General features: G+C 47.1%; 1 protein-coding gene across 1 annotated transcript in view; it reads left to right on the forward strand.

The window, feature by feature from the left end:
• Nucleotides 1-559: 559 nt before the first annotated feature.
• Nucleotides 560-21,976, forward strand: part of PITPNA (phosphatidylinositol transfer protein alpha) — a 29,779-nt gene continuing 8,362 nt past the window's right edge. The window contains exons 1-7 of the mRNA XM_090026416.1: nucleotides 560-672; nucleotides 3,761-3,791; nucleotides 11,796-11,941; nucleotides 12,851-12,946; nucleotides 14,094-14,097; nucleotides 17,893-17,967; nucleotides 18,889-18,972. Coding sequence (XP_089882542.1) covers nucleotides 653-672; nucleotides 3,761-3,791; nucleotides 11,796-11,941; nucleotides 12,851-12,946; nucleotides 14,094-14,097; nucleotides 17,893-17,967; nucleotides 18,889-18,972 — 456 coding nt within the window. The 5' untranslated portion in view covers nucleotides 560-652. The remainder of the gene's footprint in view (nucleotides 673-3,760; nucleotides 3,792-11,795; nucleotides 11,942-12,850; nucleotides 12,947-14,093; nucleotides 14,098-17,892; nucleotides 17,968-18,888; nucleotides 18,973-21,976) is intronic.

Below are 21,976 nucleotides of genomic sequence, written 5' to 3' on the forward strand. Positions count from 1 at the left end.
TGTTTGATGGGGCTTGCCCGCCCGCCGGGGACCCGTGTGGCCAATGTATGGGACCAAGCCTGCCCAGACGTACTAGTTTTCGGAGGGGGCGTGCACAGTGCTCACCGAAAACCAGTCCTCCCCCCGGAGCTCGCAGGGCCGCTCCTGGGAACACGAGCCGGACTCCGTGGTTTGGCACAGACCCCCCACCCCCCGGGCACGAGACCTTTGCCGAAACGCGGCGGGCTGGAAGTGCGGGACTGGGGGGCGCGGGGAATGCCTCCCTCAGGCCGGGGCGCTCGGCCCCGACAGCTCTGCGGCGACGCGGCCAAACCTCGCGGGGGAGCCGGGGCCCCCGCCCGTTGTAACAGGACCCGCTGCGCTGCGCTGCGCTGCTCTGACACCGGGCGGGGCGGGCACGAGACCTGCGCGCAGAGCGCCGGGGCCGGCGGCTTCAACCCGCGCGCGCGGGCCGGGACACCCACTCGCAGGCAGCGCGCGTCCGCCCGGCCCACATACGCGCCGGCTGGCCCCGCCCCGCGCGGTGAGGTCAGCGCGCGCGCGACGCCGTGACGCAGTGGTTGCTGCAGAGACGCCCCGCCCCCTCTCGGTCCGCGGTGCGGCTTGCGGGGCAGCGCCGTCGCCTTCCGCGGGACCGGCCGCCGCCGCCGCCATGGTGCTGCTCAAGGAGTAGTGAGTGCGGGGGGGACTCCTTTGCGGCCGGGCCCGCCTCCGCCCCGGTGCCTGCGGGACTGATTTGTCCCCCCCTCCCCCCCGGAACGGTGACCGGCCGCTGCACCGGCCCCGTCCTGCCTCGTGCGCGCCTCGCTGCCCGCTCCCTCCGGCCGGTCTCGGGCCCCCACCGGCACTTGCTGTCCCCCGGAAGCGCCGGCCCTGCTCCCCGCCCGGCCCGGCCCCGCGGGGCCTTGTCCCGTCCCGTCCCGCCCCGCCCCGTCCTGTGGCCCGGGCCGGCGGCTCCGCGGCAGGGAGCTCGCCCGGGGCCCGTCGCCGCGCAGAGGACGCGTGAAGGGCTCGTGCTGCAGCTCCGTGCGCTTCGCGTCCCCGCCCGGCCCCGCCGCCGCCGCAGGCTGCTCCCGCTCCGCCGGCTGGTCCGGCGGGGCTTCCCTCGCTTGCCGGGGCTCCCGCTGGAGCAGACTCCCGCCCGGGTCGTCCCACCGGTACGCGTGCTGCGAGCCTTGTCGCGGGACGTGGGCTCCCGCTGGCGCGGGGCTCGTAGGGAGCGGTGTCGTGGCGGGATGCTGCGGTGCTCCCCCGCCGGCTCTGCGGGGGACTTGGGTTGCCTCTGTCCTTTCTCTCAACCGCGCTGGCTGCAGCGTTGTCCTCCGTGTTTGCAGCTCGCGTCTAGCTGTCTGTCGCGCGGCGGGCCGGCTGCACCGTGTCTCACGGGGAAGCGCTGGGTGTAACGGTGCTTGTCCGCCTGTCCTGGGGCACTTCCTCGATAGCTCGTAGCCCGGTCCGAGCTGTTCGTGTTGGAGCCTGCCCGCGCACCTTGTGGGCTCGGAGGCCAAGGTGCGACCCAGAAGGCAATCTGAATGCAAGGCTTCACTTCCCACTTCCTACGGGAGGAGATAACAAAACTGATCTCCTTTGTGAAGGCTTCAAAATGTGATGAGGAGCCTTATGTAAGAGCTGGCCTTGGCCACCGCAGCACAGGTCACCCTTACTGCAGCGAGGCCTGTGGGGTCACACCATGGCCGTGGTCGTCTGCATGGGCTGCGCCTGCCCGGGGTCGACTAGAGCCGAAGGGGACCGGATGGGGTGGCACACAGCCCCCTTTCATATGCGGAGTGAGATCAATCTGAAACGCAGCTGGGCTTCTCCCCATCTCCTGCTCCAAGCCCGCGGGCCTTTCTCTCCCCTGCTCCAGTCCGAGTTCACGGTAGCTCACGGTAGCTCACGGTCCTCCTGTGAATTACTAACATGCTTGAATCCCCCCCGGCTTTTTTCTTTTTTTTTTCTCTCCCCTTTGTCGCTTCATACTGTTTAATTTCATCCCGTATCGGTTATCCTAGTCCTGAAGGTCACTCTATCCTTTCCATGGGATATTCCACTCCTCTTTGGTATTAAAACTGTCTCCCTACTTCTTTTCATCAGCGTGCTCCTACTTTTGGTGCCAAGGTTATTGATAAATGCATCAAATTGCATCAGTCCCAGGACTGCTCTTTAAGGCTGTACCCTTGCAATTGGAAACTTCATTATATCCCCACATCTTCCATTTAGCCAGCTCACACCGACTCTTACGTGTCCTTTACAAGTCCATGTCCTTTCCAGCTGAACTAATATATAATCACCATATAATCTTGTCTTGATGAATAAAGTATTTGATGCCTGCTGTGTTTCACTTGCTTAGAAACTGGTCATCTAATCGAGTTGGGCTGGCATCATCTGTCTTTGGTAAACCTATTCCGTCTTTTATGTCCATGTTCTTATTGTTTTTCTCCTTCAGAACTCATTCTGTAAAACCCTCCGTGCTATCGGCATGGTAGTGACTGCTATTTCGTAGACTGTAAGGCCAGAAGGGACCTCGGAAGATCCTTGGGTCCAGCCCTCTGCACCAGGCAGGAAAGGTGATGGGGGGGGTGGGGGGCAGGTGACCCTGGCAAAGTGACTAGTCCGGTCTCCTCTTGAAGACTTCCAGGGTCAGCGATTGCACCACCTCTGGAGAAAGCATATTCCACAGTCTGGATGCCCAGACTGTGAAGAAGTTTTTCCTAATATTGAGCCTGAATTGATCTTCCAGGAGTTTGTGGCCATTAATCCTGGTTTTCCCCTCAAGTGTCCTGGTGAGCAGTTGCTCACTGAGCTCTTGATGTATGATTCTTGCTTGTACTGGCTTTTTCTCCCACTTAAATATAGGTAAGGCTTCTTGTCAGTTATATGGGATGTCCCCTATAGAAAATGGAGACAAAATGTTTCTTTTGTGCGCATGGTGATTGTCTTGAATCTCCACCTCATCCTCACTGGGTAACTGTCCCACTGCTTTCCTTATTCTTACTTCTGAAGTACCTTCTGTTAAATGTTGCAGTGCCCTTGGCGTTTGCAATTCGCACTGTACAGTCCTGTTGGTGCTGAGTCTCTCTCTCTTTTCTGCAGAAGACCTCAAGGAAACTGCAGGGTCCAAGGGGAAGTGGTATTTGTGATTGGGTGTAGTAATGGCTAGTCTTCCATTCTTTTTCAGGTCAGCCCTGAAAAAAATAAATGCTCCAGCATTGTGGGTAGTATGGCAGCTGCTAACTGGGCCAGACCTAAAACCTAGCCCTCCCTGCTAGTAAAAATCCAATGACAGGTCTTGCTAAGAAGCTGGAATGGAGCTGGAATGTATTTAGATAATTATATTCTGCCTCTCTTCTCCAACCCTCCTTCAGAAGAATCTGTTGTATCTGGGATCTTGCTTCACTTCCTGCCAAGCTCTTGGGCACTGTTACTGTGTCGCGTCCTGCTAAACAGCTGTGGAATTCAGTGGTGGGTGGAGTGATTAATTTGCCAGTGGAGCACCCTGAAAAATGTCTAGTCCATGTTGGTGTTTGATTTCTTATGTCATTTATGCCTATGGATCCTATCCTAGACCAGTTTGAGTTGCCTGGGGAGCAGAGAGCAGCAAGTGCTGTGCTAGAAGGGAGGAGGTGTATAGCCAGGTGTATGAGCTGAGGTCTGGGAGCAGCCAGGAACAGGGGCTGCCATGTCTGTGGTGGGGGTATGTGCTTTAAGCACGGAGGTCAAGAGGGCTGCAGTTCACCACCTGTTTTGTGTTCTCTTGCAGTCGTGTCGTTCTGCCTGTGTCCGTTGAGGAGGTAAGTCCTTTTCCTGCTGCTTCCTTTCAGGAATTTATTTAAGCAAAACTGTACTGGCACTTGCCACCAGTTCCCAAAAGCCAAGGGATGCAAAGCAGAGAGAGACCCACCTTCAGGGTAATCCTAAAACAATGGAGTTGGTAATTTTAAGAATGGGGCTAGCTCTTCCACTGGCTTACTGAAAGACTTTGGGGAAAATAACTTCATTTCCCCTCTCGCTAGGTGAGGGATATGATACTGTCCTGTAAAGTGCTTTCTGATTGGATTGAAAATGCTTAGACAAGCAGTAAGTACTAACAGATAACCTTGACTTGCCAGATTGTTACAATGCCCAACTTCCTTGTCTAACATAATTAGCTTTTCTTTGTGAAGTAAGGAGGAAGCTGTAGTATGAACTCTGAGGTTGTTCTTACCTATGTGAGCAAGGGCCCTTGTGTTCTAAAACTGTCAGGTTGGAGTGATAAGCCCTCTTAAGCTAGATGTTGAGGTTTTCAAGATTAACAGTGCTGAAGATTAAAGATTAAAAAGATTTAAAATGAATAACAGCACCTTCAGCACTAGTGTAGACCCAGCTTTGCAAACTTCACGCTGAAGGCATGTCTGGGTGGAATAGTTTCACCAATTATACTGATGTAAGCTAAAGTGAATTCGGACTGGAACGGAGTGGACAGTCTTTGTTCCATGATATAAGTGGCTTCTGTGGCTTGGCAAGTAGACTTGTAAAGTAAATCAAAGGTGTGCATATCGAATAAGATGAGGCCTGTATACAAATGCAGCTTTTTGGTATAAGTGCCCACATTTCTACTCAAGGAAAGTATTCCGAGGCTGTGGCACATCTAGGGGCACTGTGGAACACAGTAACTTCTCATTGGTTTAAATTCCCACCTTGGTTTATATCATTTTCTTTTCTGTGTAGACAAGCGCTAAGGTTCTTTTGTGGGCTACGAGAGGATGAGCTGAAGCAGGAAATCAGATTTTCAGGTGTTAAGGAGGCTTTCAATCTGATTAAGCTAACTTGTTTAAAAATATACCTTTTGGCCATGATGATAAAACCTTAAGCCCTGCCTAGACTAAGATTGGGCACAAACATGCGATTACCCCTTCAATCCTAGTGCAGGTAAATCAGCTATGGTGAACATGTTGGTAGACGGGTACAGAGGTGCGTCGAGTTACTTTTGTTGGGTAAATGCTCAGGCCACATAGTTTTTCTCAGAATACAGAATGTGACATTGGTGTCCACTGATGTGGTACAATGAGTCCCATAGATGCTCAGTCTTGACACAGTGACCTCATGTTTCCTTCCTTCTCTGCAGGTGATATTGAAAGTGGCTTCCCTGTAGTTGAGACAGATCCCCTTTCCAAGAATGTGATTGCGCGAGTCTCGGTCTGACTTCCTGTAGCAGTACTGGAAAGCTTGTCCTGTCTGCTTAACCAGTTCAATCACTGTTGGTGCTAGACAACAGGACTGGCTTGGATCACCCCTCGTTGTGAGCATGTTATTCTAATGCAGATTGTGATCTGTGTGCGCAGCCTAATGCAGTGCATTGTTCTTCTTTATGTATCTCTGTTAAGCATTAGGATGTTGGTTTTTTTAGTGTTGACAGTGTTTACAGTTCAAGAGTGTCTTTGTCCCAGAGTGTTCACAGCCTGATACACCAGGGAACACAGACTTCCCTGCAAAGGAAATATAAATCTTTTAAACAAATGATTAGTGCTATGTACTTGGCAATAATCTAGCTGCTGTGGAAGGCACTGACTTGAGGCTTATGTGAGTAGTTGGTGGATAAGGCAAAATGCCTGAAAATGATCAGATAAGACTTTGAACAACCATAAAAACTCTTTTTCGGGGTTCCAGTTACATGTTCTGTTCCCCTTTTTTTGAGACCTGAGTTCGCAAAGATGCCCCGTCTGCATAGTGAATTGCTTTTTGTCCAGTAAAACACACTTCTGAACAAAATAAGTAGGTTACATGTCCCCCCCTCAAATTCCTAAAGCACTTAATTGTGTTTTAGAGCAGTTGCAGCAATCATGTTATCAAAGGCCTCTCTGTTTTATAAGACAAGTCTAACACAGAGCAAATACTGTCTCTGCTCTTTTAGGGCTTGCAGTTGGGCAGATCTTATTTGGGGGAAGGGAAAACATTCCACTTGTATTTTCTTATGCCTGGTCCTAACTGCTGGAGAGAGGGGGGGTTCTGGGAACAGGTATTCGCATCGGAGAGACTGAGCACTGGACAGCTGTGCAGAACCTGCTTCTCATGCAGTTCCTTGAGATCTGCACTCTGCCATCGACTGACCTCACATCTGGTGATTGCTTCTTTCTCCCTTGTGCTCCTCAGCACTGCTCCTGCAGAGAGATTCTACCAGGCACAGTCGTACTTCCCGAGACTATGTGCAGAGCTAGAGGGTGAATGACTGACTCCAGTCCCACAGCACTTTTGTATAGCAGAAAATCTACCTTGGGATAGACTTATTCCTTGGTGGGCTGTAGTATAAAACTTTTAATTTGAGCTGTTGAGGTCTACGGCTTGCTGTGGTAAAAACTGAGAGCCAAGTGCTTTCTGTTCATGACTAAAAAAGCTGTAAGGTATGGCTGGGCTTACGGAGCTTTGCTAGCATACCTAATGGTGACCTGATTTCTTGTAGCAGCCCATCCACTAGGCCAGTATGATAAATCTAGCTCTTCTGGTGCCTCATGGTTTTCTGATCTTGACAAGTAAGTATGGAGATGTATGTAGCATATTGATTTGACAACAGGGCTGGTTAGTAAAAGAACAGAAATATTCCCTTGAGTAGAGGAAAAAGCAGCCTCATGTTAATTCCTCCTTGAAATCCACTGATATTGCTTGCTTTTCTAATGACAGCCCTTTGAGTAGGCAGGGTAATACTGTGTCTATAGATGGCTTTTTTGCTTTTTTTTTTTTTTCTTCTTGGTCCAGAAGCTGAGAGCTGGTAGTGGCAGACGTCTGGTCCTTCCTTAGTGCCCACCTGCATCTCCTATACTTAATGTGTGAAAGATTTCCAAGCAGTTTAAAAGAGAAGGAAGTCTGACAGTAGTAATAAAGGGTGAGCAAAATCACGTCACTTCATTCCCTTCCTCAGTGGGACCTGTGCTAGGAAAAGCTGCTAATTATCTTTGAAAATCCTGCCTATGTAAAGGCAGTTGGCACCTGATTGCACCGAGGCATGGAAAATGCCAAAATATGCAAGCCCATGCGTTGCCTGGGGCTCAGCTTTTTACCCATGTATACACCTCCACTTCTAACAGAACTGAAACGTGGCATTGAAGAAACCAGCATAGGAAGAGTGAAGCACAAACAGGGGACTTGCTGTAGCCAGATGAAGCTTATCTTAGTATAAAGACTGGAAAAGCATCATAGGGTTCTAGCAATTTACCCTCCTAAGCTAATGATCCGTGAAGAAGCTCAATGCTTTGGCTAGTCTTTTGGAAGAGGTAGTGTTGTCTCTGCCCACCCCACTCAGCCTAACTCATCCGCTTGTGAGGAAGAGTCTTCTGACCTTGCTTGATACTGGAGTCCCATTGTCCTTCACTTTGTTTGGTAGCCTGTTTGGAAGCGGGTGATGCAAAGAGCCGGAGGAGTGCTTCCCTTCTTTTCCTGCATCGGATGCAACTTAGGAAGTCGCAGAGAGGATGGCTAAAAAATGTCAACATGCTCAGCGGCCTGAATTTCACTGTATTGTGCTCTGCATGAAGCCTCTTGGCAGCGAATGGTGATGCTTAAGGGATAAACGGGCTGTTTTTGTTTTTGTTTTTGTTGCTTTTTAATCTGGCAGAGCTGGCCCTGGGGTGGGAGGGAGTGGCAAGAGCTTAGTAATGCTCTGAGTTGCAGGAGAGGGAAAGTTTACCAAGCCTCAGAAAATCCCTCAAGAGGGAATGCATGTATTGCCTTCTGCTTAGGCCACTGGACCCATCATCCTGATGTGATATTAAGCTCAGTCAGGATCCTCCACTTTGGTGTGCTGTTGGGCCTGCATTATTCACTCTCATAAACGGGATGTATTCAGTTTTGTGTATGGCTGCCATGGTTATGTAGCATCTTGGGGAAACAGATGGGATGATGAGATGGGAAATTGGATCAAACTCTGTTTTGACAGATAGGTACAAATTTTAACCTGCAAGTTCTGGCGGGTGGGACACTTATTGTATTAACAGTCATCTGAGGACAAGGGCTGACCTGTGTGATACAATAGCAAAAAAGGCAGTGGTTGTAAAGTGACATACGCTGAAGTGGAGAGTGGACCACTCCTCACTGCATAGGTCTGCTGTGATGTGCTTGGGGCACATCCTCCACCTCTGGGCACTACTCTCCCAGAAAACCGTTAATTCGCTGGACAGGGTGTGGGGAAAATACACAGACAAGACACTCCTAGGAGCAGTGGCTTCTGAGATGGGGAAAACGAGGCTGATACTTAAACTTATCCAAGTAACGAATAAGATGATAAGTTACAGTCTATGAATACTAGGGAGCTAGAAGCCCTGGCAGGTTGAGGAAGGGCCAGGAAGAAGAAGTAGAAGGAGAAGTAGAAGGAATAAGAAGAGAGCCTAGTAGGCTCCCAGGCCAGCCTGGATATGATGGAGACTAGAAATGCTTCCCTGGTTTTGTCTCTTGTCTGGAAAACCTTTCCTTTCCATGTGGCAGGCAGAACAGGGTAGCACCTTTAGAGACTGAAGTGCTGCCCTGCCCTGCCTGACTTCATGCCAACATGGCTAATTACCCCTCTCTTTCCATGTGGTGCTTGAGTCTTTGGCTTTCCTGATACTTGCTGTACCATCTTTGGGTGTGTGGACTTGAGCTGTGCTGTGTGTGTATGTGTGTGTGTGTGGGGGGGGGGGGCGTGTCTGACGAGCTGCTGCTTGGAAAGCGTTGTTACGGTGTTAGAGCTGTGTGTGTACCAGTTTAGTGCCTTTCTGTTCTTTTTACATGGTAAGGAGCTTGCCAAACACAGACTTGTTAAAATTTCGCAACGGAGTTCAGAGCTGCTTCCGGGCAGGGTGGGGTACTGTTCCCAAGGAGGGTGGCTGTGTTGCATTCAGACCATCTGGGTAATATGCAGGGGTCAGAGTCCACTGTAAGGGACCTTGCCACCCAGACCCAGCTGGGCAGATGGCGGTTGTGGAAGAAAAGGGAGAGTCGCTAAGACGGGGCAAGGTGTGTTGCCCGCTCTCCGTACAGTAGTAGGATTCAGACTTCTGGTGAGCCGAGTCCCTTTCTGTTTGGTGCCCCCAGCAGACCCTGTGGGTTCTGTTCTTATTTAACTGACCAATTTATCTGAGCCTCCTTCCCATGTATCAATGGAATTAAAGGATCAGAAATAACAGGGAAGATTAAAGGGTGAAGATGCCAAGCCACAGGGCTGATCCTCTTAGTGCCTGAACTTTGACTCTTGTATCTAAAGGAAGGGATGAATGGGCGAATGAGACGGTGTTACTAAAGGGGATTAGTCTGAGCTGCCTGGAGGCCTCTCCTGAGACTGTTGAGCAAGGGAAGCCACTCGGTCCTCCCCTCTCTTAGGTTGCGGTCATGAAGTTGACAGTGTCTCTCATACGGGAAGCACAATCCATTTTCTGATTTAAACTCTTGTTCTTCTGTTCTGCAGCTCAGCTCAGCTTCTCCAAGCAGGCGTAGTATTCTGTTTTTATGGGTCAGCCCTAGGCAGCTGCAAGGAAGGCAGTGTGTGAAATGTCAGGAGATGGGGCATGCTGATACGGGATGAAACACAGCCTGCTAGTGGTGGTGAGGGAGCTGCCTAGTATTAATTCAGAAGCAGTGTGTGGTGCCCATATAACTTGAAGTGACCTGACAGCAGTTTCCATTACACTGGGCAGGGGGAGATGGATTTCTACAAACTGTTTCATTAAAGGAAATGTCTGTTCAGAAGTGTTCCTAACAGGTGAATGAATGGGCTAAATGTGCTGCTTGACAGCTCTGGGTGGTGTCTACCTTAGTGCAGAGCACCTTGTTTGGCTCCCATCTAGCGTGCTTTCTGCCTTCTCCCAGGCTACCCTTAAAAGAGACCTAGACATTCCCTTGCCACATCACCCTCCATTTGGTGGAAATGGGGGTTTGCTTTTGTTTTCTGATTTGGTCTCATTTCAACACCCCTTTTAGGGCAAAAAACCCCGTCAGACTAAGAGTCTGTTTGTTGCTCTAATCTAAAATAACGACGTAGAATGATTTCCCTAACTGCTGCTGCCTCCTCAGCAGGTGTGGGGACTGCACTTGCTGCCTTTGTGTTGGAAGCTGTTGATCAGCACTCTGCTCCTCCAGTGTGAGCTGTAGGTCTGTGGAGTGACGGCTGCTCCCCATTCCTGCTCCTGCAGAATTTCACCTCTCCCTTAGTGCAGTGCTCACTCTCTCTGGGTGAGGAAAGTGGGGCTTGGGCATTGTGTTTCATTGCATTTGTTGCACATCAACAAAATTGCTAATTTTTGGTCTACCTAGAATTTTGCCAGCTACCTCTTCCAGTAGACCCTTGTATTTACTGCCTTTGGCAATGGTTTTACTTCTTCGAAATGTTGCTTTTCCATCTGCAACCCAAACATCTCACTTCCTCCTAATGTCCCAATGTCTTTTGCCTTGGGGCAGCTCCACTGACTGCATATCAGCTTCAGAAAAGTCCTGTGTAGATTTTTCAGTTGATTATGTCCCTCTTGGCAAGCTTTTGCATTCTCTCCTCTGTCCCTGCATATTGACTTGCCATTGCTGCTGTTGAGTCGATCTCTTTGCAACAACTGCCATCCAGAACATGCATCTTAATCTGCCTTTTCCCTTGCCTGTACATCTGAATTTCTCTCTGTTGTTCTGTAAGGCATCTGGGGGAGAACTGGCATCTGGGAGAGAAAGATGCTATCTATGTAGCAGGAAGCAGTTTTGAATTTAGTGATCAGTACTGATGGGAAGAAAGGCTACAGCTGTCAAATGAGTCTTCAGCAGACTGAAAGATGATCTAAGGCTGCAGTGCTGCTGCATGTTCAAGCTCCTATGTCCTACCTATTAGGAATTGAATGACAATGGCCAGAAGGAGGACACAGTGCAGAGTGTCTGCCTAAGGGATGGGTCAGTGTTGTTTTTTTGGGGGGGGCAGATCCAAACATTTGAACTAGGAGTAATTTGCCAGCCAGGAGCTGATGGTGAAGGCAGAAGGCAAGAGAGGAAGGATGAAGGAAGAAAGTGGGGGGGTTAGCTGAGGGGTGAAGTGGGGGAAGGCTAAGAGAAGAGGAGGAGAAGTAGATTGTGGAGGACCTTAGAGGTGAGAACAGAAAGCTTGAATTTAGTTGAGGTGGTGAATGGGAATTGTGTGATGGGATTTTAAGTGGGGCTGGACGGGGTCATGTTCTTTGCATTGTTCTTTACCACAGTTTTGGACACATTGGGAAGGCCAAAGGGGGATCCTGCTATAACAAAGCCAGTCAAAGATGTCTGTATTCCATTGTTAAATGTATAAAGAATGGGATTCAAGACCAAATCATAAAGTGCTTATGGATCCTCCTGGACCCAAGTGCCCTATCCTTGTTGGGGGTAGCTTGCCATTTGCAGTACATATACAGTGTGTCGGAACTGAGCAGCAGGGGCATCTAGTTTTTGTGTCATACAGAAATGAATCAGGCTGAATATGGCGCAGCTGGCCTCTTCTCAGCACTTATGTCAGCCAGATGCTCCAGTCCTTTCCCACTCCTGATCATCTATGACTTTTTTCATTTGTTGAGTTGCTTTAAGGCAGAGTTTGGGATAACTTGGCTGGTGGTCACATTCTCCTCCAAGTTTACAGAGGGAGTTATGAATGTGATGGTGCTTAGAGGCAGAGCAGGTATAAAGGAGATGTCCAGTCCTGGTCACTTGAATTCTTCATTTTGGTTTAAATTTAACACGCTTGAACATTATGTGGGAGATCTCATGTACTTCAGTCCCTGTCTGTTTGCAATATGACTGTAATGACCCCTTGTAAATCATGACTACTACAATAATGTCTTTCCTACCCTCAGTATCAAGTGGGGCAGCTGTACTCTGTGGCAGAAGCCAGCAAAAACGAAACTGGTGGAGGTGAAGGAGTGGAAGTTCTTGTGAATGAACCCTATGAGAGAGATGGAGAATGTGGCCAGTACACACACAAGATCTACCACTTGCAGAGGTACATATCGTGGTGAAACGGTCCATTTCTGGCAGTGAGTGGGAATAAAAGGAGGGAAACTGGAGAAATGGTAAATAATTTAAGGAGCTACCCAGGTTTCAGATCATTCAAACCTCTGTAGATTCATAGCAACTGGGAGTAAGGAATTGACCTCGCCTGCCTGCTGCTACGGAGAGGAATCTTGAAATTTCTTGTTGCACTGAGACAGTGAGTAACCAAAGGGACTAAAGAACTTGGCTACCATTGGAAGAGAAGTTCAGAGCTGATGCTAGGACCTGGACTCGTGAGCTGGTGAGAAGGCCAAGGAAAGCTTGTCAGTCCAGTTTTTGCCGAAGTTTGGTGCATGGATTTGAGAGATGAATTCAGACGCTTTCTACACTTTGGTAGATCATTGTCATGGAGACTAGGCAGAAATAGCAGTCACAAGCTGAGTAGGAAAGAACACTGGATTTCCAGTGCTGTTGAGCCATTGACATTAGAGCAGGCTACTGGTCAGTTGGGCTAAATGGTGATACTAATAGACTCTCCTTCCGTATCAAACATGGCTAATGTCCTGAGAAATCCAGGTGCCACTAAGTTTACTTATAGTTCGTTTTGTCAGCATTTTAACTGTGAAACTTGGCTAGAAAAATGCTTCCAAGGTATCAGCCTGTGTTTATCAAGTGAAGCCTTGCTCTGCTGTACTGCACAAATGTGGGGTGTCCCTTAACCCTTGTGCATTCAGCTGGTGTCTAAAGGGATCTTAGCAATTACGGAGGCAGTCACACAAGTGTAAACGCTCATAGGGCACTGAGGTTTAAATTTCAGGGTAGGTATGTTCAGTGTCTCGAGCAGTGCCACTGGCATTTAGTTGTACAAACAAAAAAAACTTGTTTTGTTTCTCTTTCTTTCTCCCTCTACATGATGTAGCAAAGTACCATCGTTTGTGAGAATGTTGGCCCCCGAGGGAGCCCTCAATATCCATGAGAAGGCGTGGAACGCTTACCCTTACTGCAGGACTGGTGAGTGCCAGGGGAAGGGCTGCTTGTGGGTACTCTTTCTTCTTTGGGGATGAACATTGTGGTGGTTCAACTTCTGCCTTCCATTTGTCTTCTGAGCCATTTTCTGCAGTCCAGGAAAATAGGAATTTTGTGCCAGCAGTGGTCGCAACAAGTTCATGGCTGATATAAGATTGCAGAGCTCTTGATGAAAAAACAGCAGGGTGTCCACGGTAGACCAGAGAGCTGGTGAGCAGGTCACAAAGCAAGAGAAGTGTGCGCCAATTGCACTGTAGGGTTGGAGGAATGGGTTTTGGGGCCTGTGAGAGAACCACATGAGAGAAGCTGCTGCGTATTCAAGTACAGCGCAAAAGATATGGAGCAAGAGAAAATCCTGGTTTTTTTCATAGTTTCACGGTCGGGTCGGAAGGGACCTGAGCAGATCATCAAGTCCGACCCCCTGCCATGGCAGGAAAGGGTACTGGGGTTAAATGTCTTAATGTAGGGGAAAGCGAACAACTTTATTAGAGATCAAAGGGGAGTCAAGCTTGACTGGAGCAGCCCACTTCATTTGTTTTTTTGGAAGAGCAAAGCTTGACACTTCTAACTTGAAAGTCTTTACTAGCAAGTGTAGTTACTTCTCTTCTGAACTCCGGTGCTGTGGTCTGGCGCTTGCCGGGAAGGGGTAATGAGGTGGCTGAGCTCCTTTCTGTTCTTTACACTGCCTTGCTGGGGAATGAAATGGAGACAGTTTGGGTAGTCCTAAATTGTGGTTCCCACAGCAAGAGTCACTTGGCCTCCTCATGGTTACATAATATATTTGGGGTTACACTTTCTGCTGTTAATTTTCTTTGAAGGTAAACGTGCTGTGTGCAGAAGTGCATGGCTGTGGGAGCTGTAAATGTAATAGTTTCATGACCTTTGTACTTTGATTTTCCTAACTGGGTGGTTTAATTGCTTTTTAATATTGAGTTCTCTTGATTTTTATAAAGAGAGGTTAACAGGGGACTTGGAGAAATAAAAAAAAATTAAAAAGCTGGGGTACCCCAACCTGTGCAGCTACATTCACTGAGGTGAAGTTTCTGATACAGTGTTCAAATATAGAGGATATGTACAAGTGTGCATCACATGGAGCTCTGTGCCTGTTGGCATTTCAGGAGACCAAAATCTGTGAGGCGAGTTCAAATGATCGCAACACCGAGGAGCCCTCACTGATGATGGTTTCAGTGGACATTCATAGCCAATGCTATGTAGTTGTTGGAACAATTATCCATATATATCTAGTCAACTTTTTTACATTTAGCAAAGCTTCACTGAGATTTTTCTTGCACCTAGATACCACGGTTAGTTCCTATACAAGGAAAATATAAAGGGGGTATGGTTATGTTATGGACATGGTTTTTTGTTTTGTTTTTTTCTGTGAAGGCCTTATTGTATTACTAAGAAAAAAGTCAGGATGCTGAAATAGTAGCTGTTATTCACAGCTATTTTTTCTCATTTTTATGCATTGCATCTTGTTTTCATTCATTGTAGATCATGAATACATACCAGTTGACTTCACTTTCTGCTTTTGGCTTAACTGTGCTGAGCGTTTGGACGCAAACATTGTAAAGACTATTTAATCCCATAACAATGTTCTAGCACCTGAAATCATGCAAACATTTGTACTGGTTTTTCACAGCCAATTTAAGAAAACCAAGTGTTCAGCCTTTACACCCTGATTGTTGTTCTTCCCTTCCCCCCCCCCCCCCAAAAAAAAAAAAAAAGCTTACACAATGTTGTTGAATTAACAAAGAGCATGAAAACAGCTGAACTATTTCTCCATCTGTCCCACTGGTACTCTGCCCCTCTTTCCAGACCAGCCATAACCTATGTGCTGAGTGCAAATACATGGCTGTCTAGGCCAAACTTTGATAGCTTGAATGGTAAGCTGAGAACAGCAGCATAAGATTTGTGTGGTTTTGGTGGGTTTTTTGTTTTTTGTTTTTTTGCAGGGGGGTGGGTTCCCTCCAAATATAACTAATGTCAGTCTGATATGGGTTTGAAATTGCATCACTGTGGGGGCTGGAGCAGAAGGCAGACTGCACCAGCACTTGTGCGGGGGTTGGTAGAAAAATCTGTTTCAGGAAAATCTGCAGGTCTGACTTAAATACTCGGAAATGCAGTGCTGGAACCTTTTATTATGTTCATTAATACAGAGCAGGAGGTTAGAACTTACCTGCTGTTAGGTAGGTGGTTTGTCCTTACAAGGGTGAGTGCAAGTATTTAGGTCACCAGTGGAATAGTTTGCATGGGCTCTTGTTAATATCCTACTTGTGCACAGCACAAAAGGCTACACAGCTGAGTTGGGGTTGGCATGGTAAGGGCTTGAATACCTGGATTGGTGAAAAAGCAACCGTTGTAAAAGCTCATGGACTGCCTGTCCTCGGACATGATGGAGTGTAACATCTGTCTGAGGCACAGTGGGACAGCCTTACACTTTCTGGGTTATGTCTGTTTGTTTTTTTCCTTTGCTTTTGCAGCTAAATAGTGACCTGGGTATTCACATCATACCCTATAATTGAGGAAATATTGAAATGATGGTGAGGTATTTGAGAGTAGGGAATGTCAGAATTAAGGTTACCTGCAATTCTATAGCCTAGTGCACTTTTTAAAATGTACATGATCACAGGTATGGTGCCATGTACGTGAGACTACTTTGCATGCCCCTTCCTCACTTAGTGTAGAAGATGCACCTTCTGTAGAGACTGTCGGGAAGGGAGAGCAGTTGGAGTCCTGTGCACAGGCTCCGAAGAGGACTGTTCTGTCCTAAGCGCTTCCACAGAATGATTGTTGTTGTTGCTGTTTGCTGTATTGGATGAGTCACTTGCCTGTTCTTTTTGGACGTGGCAACTAGCTGCATGGTCCTTGTTCTCTGTGTGTCAGTTAAAGATGCCAGTGGCCCAGCTAGGCTGTGACTTGAGTCCTTTGTTCATTTTCCAGCCCTGTTGTACAGTTAATCTCTGTGCCTGTGTTCCCTCCTTATGAAGGAGGGTGATAAGTCTCTCTCCTGTGGGAGGGAGCTGTCACTGTGAGGTACTCTGATTCTCCAGGCACAGGTAACATGGAAAAATCATATAAGCAAATAAAGTTATTCATTTGGGTATTATTGTGTGTATAACTGCACGTATAAAATAAGTAAAATTTCATACATGTTAAATAAGGACACGTGCAGGTTACGCTGGTACAAGAGTACTTGTACTTGTGCATATGACACTCCTCAGACTGGTTATGGTGTCTTCCTGTCTGTCAAAAACCTTAACGTTGGTTCAACAAAATAGTCTCCTTGGAAGAAATGGAGTGTCGAGTTGTAGTGTCAGATTTTGCTGGCTTCTTTTAACTCTTTGGAAACCATGTGTTTTATAATGGAAACACTGACATGCTGGGAGGCCTTGAGATAGATGGACTGGACTCTGGCTGTTACAGGATCTTCGGTTGCTTTTCTCTGTTGAATAATTGAGACTCGCTGTCCAAGGAGTCTGATTACCGTGAGCAAGAGGGATGCAGAGGGCAAGGAGTCCAGTTACCACATCCAGGAGTGATGAGGTCTGTACTGGCCTGACATCCAGTGTGCACTCACTTGCACAACTGCAGAGAGGCTTCTTGTCTGCAAGCTGAAGGAGAATTGGTAAAATACAGTCAGCTGATCAAACCGATTCCATTCTCTGATCCAGCTGGATGGAGTCCAGAGTGCAAACAGTGGCAGTACATAATTAAATGCTGCTGTTCTGGGTTTCACCATAGCTGAGAATTTGCAGAGGGCTTTCAGCGGGATGGAACTAAGTGACTTCTGACAGATGATCTACTGGGCTTGCTGCTTCAACAAAACTGGCAGCTCCCCAGAACTTTGCCAGAAGTGTCCCCTTCTTGCCGGTAATGGGTGGAGGGTGGCTGCCGCTGTAACTTGTCTTTCTCATTAAAGTACTGTATCTCTTTCTTTTCATGTGTCGCTTTCTTGGAGCAGTTATTACAGTAAGTATGGTTTTTATTAGCGATTTCTTGTTTAGAAGTGTGTGTCAGCCTGCCTGGAATGAGACACCTAGGGTTATGCCTGACTTGAGCTAATGGCACTGCCACTTTGTCAGTTGGTGGATCACATGGGTGAGGAACTGGGTCTGATTCTCCTGTGGGGTCTCCTTACTAAAGGATAGAGATGCCTCTTCATTTAGTGCAGGGACAGGACACTGAATGCAGTGGAACTAAATATTATAGAAAATCAATGAGCTAAACAGGGCAAATCCATGGCTTCCCTTGTGCAGTGTGGTGCTAGGAGTGATTTGCCTTTTGAATTATTATTTGTGTTGCCTTAATATAGCAAGTGCTTCTTTACTTTCTACTGTCTTTTAACACCCCCGATGCTTCTGCAGTTATGAAGTGGCACCTCTAGACTCCTCTCTTGCTAGTCGTCACTGCTAGAAGCTGAATTATTTTGCTCACTGGCATGAAACTAGCGGAGGAAAAAGCTCTGCATGCCACACTGATTTACAGACAGAGGACCACATCTATAGGGGCAGTCTCAAATCCAGTGCTGGATCAATATACTATCTTTAGAAAGGCAACTTCTGCCCTCTTCCACCCCTGTGATCTAATTGAAACAGTATTGAGAGTGACAGTGTCTCAACTGTCTGTTAAACAGTCTTCTCTTTCGTGTTTCTTTACCCGTACTTAAAAAAGTCTTGCTCTGGAGCAGTGAAGCACAAGTGTTTTGCATGTGCATAGCTTCACACGCATTTATTCTTGCACCTCCCAATTGGTAACATTGTAGGGTGCTTTCAGAAATGCTTACACAGGCAAGAATCAAAGTCCTGATATCTGCACAGTCTAACCCAGGGATGGTAACTGGGAAGACTTCAGTACCGCAGTTCGGTTAATAATAAGATAACAGTAGTCTCTTGAGTCAAAGCAAACAGCCAAATGCTCTTCTTTCTCTGGCAGAATGAGTACATGAAAGATGACTTTCTTATCAAAATTGAAACCTGGCACAAACCAGACCTTGGCACACAGGAGAATGTAAGTACATGCGGGACTTTGAGGTGCTAAATGGTTAGATATGTTGCTTGTCCTGCTTGAATTCTGTATTGTGGTACTGTAATCTGTTTTCATTCTCTTCATGTTCTTTGAATCAGTGCAGCTTATGCCAGGCTAACAAGGGAGACCATGGCCTCTGAGAACCCTCCTGGCTACTCTGGGCAACAGGGATGGTTAGAGACTTGGGAGAGAACAAATGGCTAGGACTTTTTAGCTTAGAAAGGAGAGACCTGGGTGGTATGATAGAGGCCATGAATGGTGTGGAGAAGATAAATAAGAATCTCTTATTTGCCATCTCTCTCAGTACTAGCACTAGGGGACATGCAATGAACCATTTCAGACAAAGGAAAGGAAGTTGTTTAACACAGCATGCAATTCACTTATGGAGCTCTTTGCCACAAGCTGATGTTGTAGAGGCTTACAATCTAACCAGGTTCAAAAGAGGATAGGTTCATCAGTGGGTGTTAAACGTGATATAGGACTGTGGTCTCTCTTACTTCTGGAAGATGTAAGGGAAGATGAGTAAGTGACAGATCGGTTTGAATAGGCCCTGAATATTTTTTCCCTTTGCTTTGCTCTATGCCACAATACTGGGCTAGGTGGACTTGGGGTCTCACCCAGTATAGCTTTTCTTATGTTCTTGTGAAGCAAACGGATGCTTATTGAAATTGTGCCATCACAGCTGCTGTGCAGAAATTGTTGTTGGTATGCATGTTTACCTCGGTGTTCATTTCCTTTGCTGAATTCATATTTCTGTATTGCTGATGACTGCCTTTTTACTCTCACCCTGGAGAAGAGAGCATCAGGTGCTTGGATCTCTCTCTCTGTCTCTGCTCTTTACGGTAATTTGCAGTAGGAGGGCTATGCAGCTGTGAATTACAGATCTGGCTACTACTTCTGCAGGTTCACAAACTGGAGCCGGATGTATGGAAGAATGTAGAAGCAATTTATATAGACATAGCAGATCGGAGTCAAGTGCTTCCCAAGGTATGGTAGGTGGGTAAGAGTTCTTTGATGTGATGGGCATTTAGTATGTCCGAAGAATGATATCTGCAACTGTACTGTCTGAAACCTGCCACAGCCTTCAGGAACTGGGTGGTAAAGAGAGAGGAGGCAGGGAGGAAGACGAGTGTTCTTTAAGCGGGGCAATGCAGACTATGCGGCAGGGGAAAAAAAGGCAATTATGGACAGTTCCGATGGACACTTATAACTGCATATCTAATGGCCACATTCTGCAGTGGTGGGCGGGCATAGTAAAAATACTTGTTTCACTCTATGGTTTATCTCCATGTAGCACTAAAGTTGTTCAGAACACTTTGTCACAGCAAGGAGTGATGCTGTCACTCCCCTGGAGAGCTTAGATCCTAGAGCAGGGGGTGCTGTACACCGTGGCTTGTGGGCCATCCAACCTGAGGAGTCATGTCATCCAGTCCACAGGGCTCCCTTCAGGTCTGTACATGTGGTGGGGGAGTGGTGGCAATTAACTCTGCCACTGCTCCCCCACAGATAAATTTTGAAGCCCTGCGTGTGTTGGGATTGGGCCCTGGCTGGGCCAGTACTGTGTGCTGGATTGGTACCCATGAACCAAACTGGCACCACTTATCTGGCCACAGGGTGAAAAGGTTGGCCACCACTGGCCTAGATCATGACTTCAAACTGTGGGAAAGAAGTATGCAGAATCATGCAGTGATGTGTAATGTCCTTGAACAGGGAGTTTGAACACGGGAAGGAGGTTTGCAAAACATGTAGGAAAAAGTGTGTGAGGGGTGGGGAAAATTACTTTTAGTACCTGGTTTGACTTGCTCCTGTTTCCACCTCCACTTTTCAAGCAGTGGAGGGAAAATGGGAGAGTCCAAATCAGCTAGATCAAATGGCTTCTTTTATGACTGATGCCAAGGACAACCTATGACAGTTGTGATATTAGACCTGAATTTAATATATTTTTAAAAATATTGCTCAGACCTTTGCACTTGAAATAACACCTCGTTTAAGTTCCTTTCTCAATTGCTTTCTCATGTTGATAGATTGTTATATAATACTGTTGTGTCACTTGCCAGAAGACAAGAATCCAAATCACTTAATGTCAATGGCTACAGTTTTCCAACTTGTTTTAAAACACACTCTACTTTGCCAGGCCTCTAAAATGCTAAAAGTGTGAACCCATAAATCCTTCCACTCGGAGCAAGCCTGAAGCTTTACTATTATGCTTATTAAATCTACTTCGCTACAAGGTTCAACAAGGCACAACAACACCAGCCCCTCACTGCGTGACCAAGGTGGCATGTATACAACAAGCAATAGAATGAAATGACTGTGCTCATTTCCTCTCCCTATAATACAACAGTATGACTGAGTAAATAAGTTGTACTTTTTTTTAACAACCTTCTTCCAACTTAGATCCACAACAGATGTGGTGTTTATATTACAGCACTTGTTTTGTGCAATCATGTAATTAATGCCCTGTTTTACAAAGTGCTACAATTGCCAAGAAACTGTAAGACCTTATTTCTACCCTGAAAACTGCCAGTGTAAAAATGGGATTGTGAAGTTTCCCATCTACTGTTCTAGTTTCCAACTCAAACATGCTCAGCTTGAGTAATAAAAAATGACATTGGTACTTGCCTTGCATCAGAACAGACTGAGATTCATCCTGGCTTGTATTAATATTTTTACACGTGCTCCAGGAGTGCGGGGCGGGGGGGAGCAGGTGCCTTATTTAGAGCAGCTCTGAGAGCCGCTCTGATTATAGTGCCCAGAACATCTCGTGCATCGGCATCCCTGCTCTTCAAAAAGGTGGCGGGGGGTGCTTTAGATAAAGCTCGTCAAACAACCTTTAGATAAAGTGTCCCTGCTGCCATGCTGAAATGTGGGGGCGCTGATGCAAGATGCGGAGACTGGCTGGAGTGCGGTAATTGCCACGCTCCAGCAGACACTATTAATAGTCTGCTTTGATGTGCTTTAATTACAGCATGTCGGAGCAGCATCCTGGCTCGTGTATAGGCGGCACCCTCTGTTTTCCAGTATTAGGCTGGTTGCTGAGCTCTTATCTGAGTTAAATCCTGTAACTTCATCCCTGGAATTTTTCAAGAGCAGGTTAGACAGACGCTTGGCTGGGGTGGTTTAGTCGGATAATCCTACCTTGGTCATGGGGCTAGACTACATGACCTCACAAAATCTCTCAGTCTTACTTTCTATAAGCCAGTGTTTCTGATGGGGTGCCATAGGTGCATTAGTTATGGATCTGTGAATGAAACGTGCTGGATTTTCTGTTCTACAGCATTTCCGTGCTCTCAGTATTCCGGTGATACCCAGAGTGTCACTAAAGCCCAGTAGCTGTGATTTGTAATAGATAAGAAAACCACCACTTGCCATTTTTTATTTGGCATTGGGTGGGGAGCCTTTTGCATACACTTTGATCATGTCTTCCAGCTTTTCTCTGCCTATTGGGGTAAGCTTCTTTTAATGAAGAGTTAGACTTTCACTTGACTATAGGACTTGAGGAAGCTGAGATTTTTAAGAAGCACTAAATATCTCCAGACACCTACTGAGAGTTGGTGATGCGGCATTCTTAGTTTGTCTCACTACAGCTGTAGTGCAGCTCTGCATGCTGGAATATCCAATACTTAAACTGCTCAATGGACTTTGGCTTCTAATTCAACTCGGCTGTGTCATTATAAGAAGCTGGAGTCCCAAAGCAGTTGCTGTGGAAAATTTGTATTATAAGCTATTGAAAAGAAGGGATGCATCGTAAGCACATGTACAAGGGAGAGTGTTCTGACAAGGGAACCATGCTGTTTGTGTAGCAGTTACTGAAACTGGTGCTGGCACATATATAAGACACCTGCCCAGACAGCCACAGCCCTACCCCATGTGTGGGGATACCCCACAAGCTGTGTACAGTCTCATAGCAGATACCATATACCAATTGTTTTGGTGGGGTAACAAGGGGAATGAACTTGATCATGCTTTGACACAGCTAGGGCACAGCATA

Source organism: Crocodylus siamensis, chromosome 13, assembly GCF_052110815.1.
Source record: "Crocodylus siamensis isolate JL-2025a chromosome 13, ASM5211081v1, whole genome shotgun sequence".
In the NCBI taxonomy this organism is placed as follows: domain Eukaryota; kingdom Metazoa; phylum Chordata; order Crocodylia; family Crocodylidae; genus Crocodylus; species Crocodylus siamensis.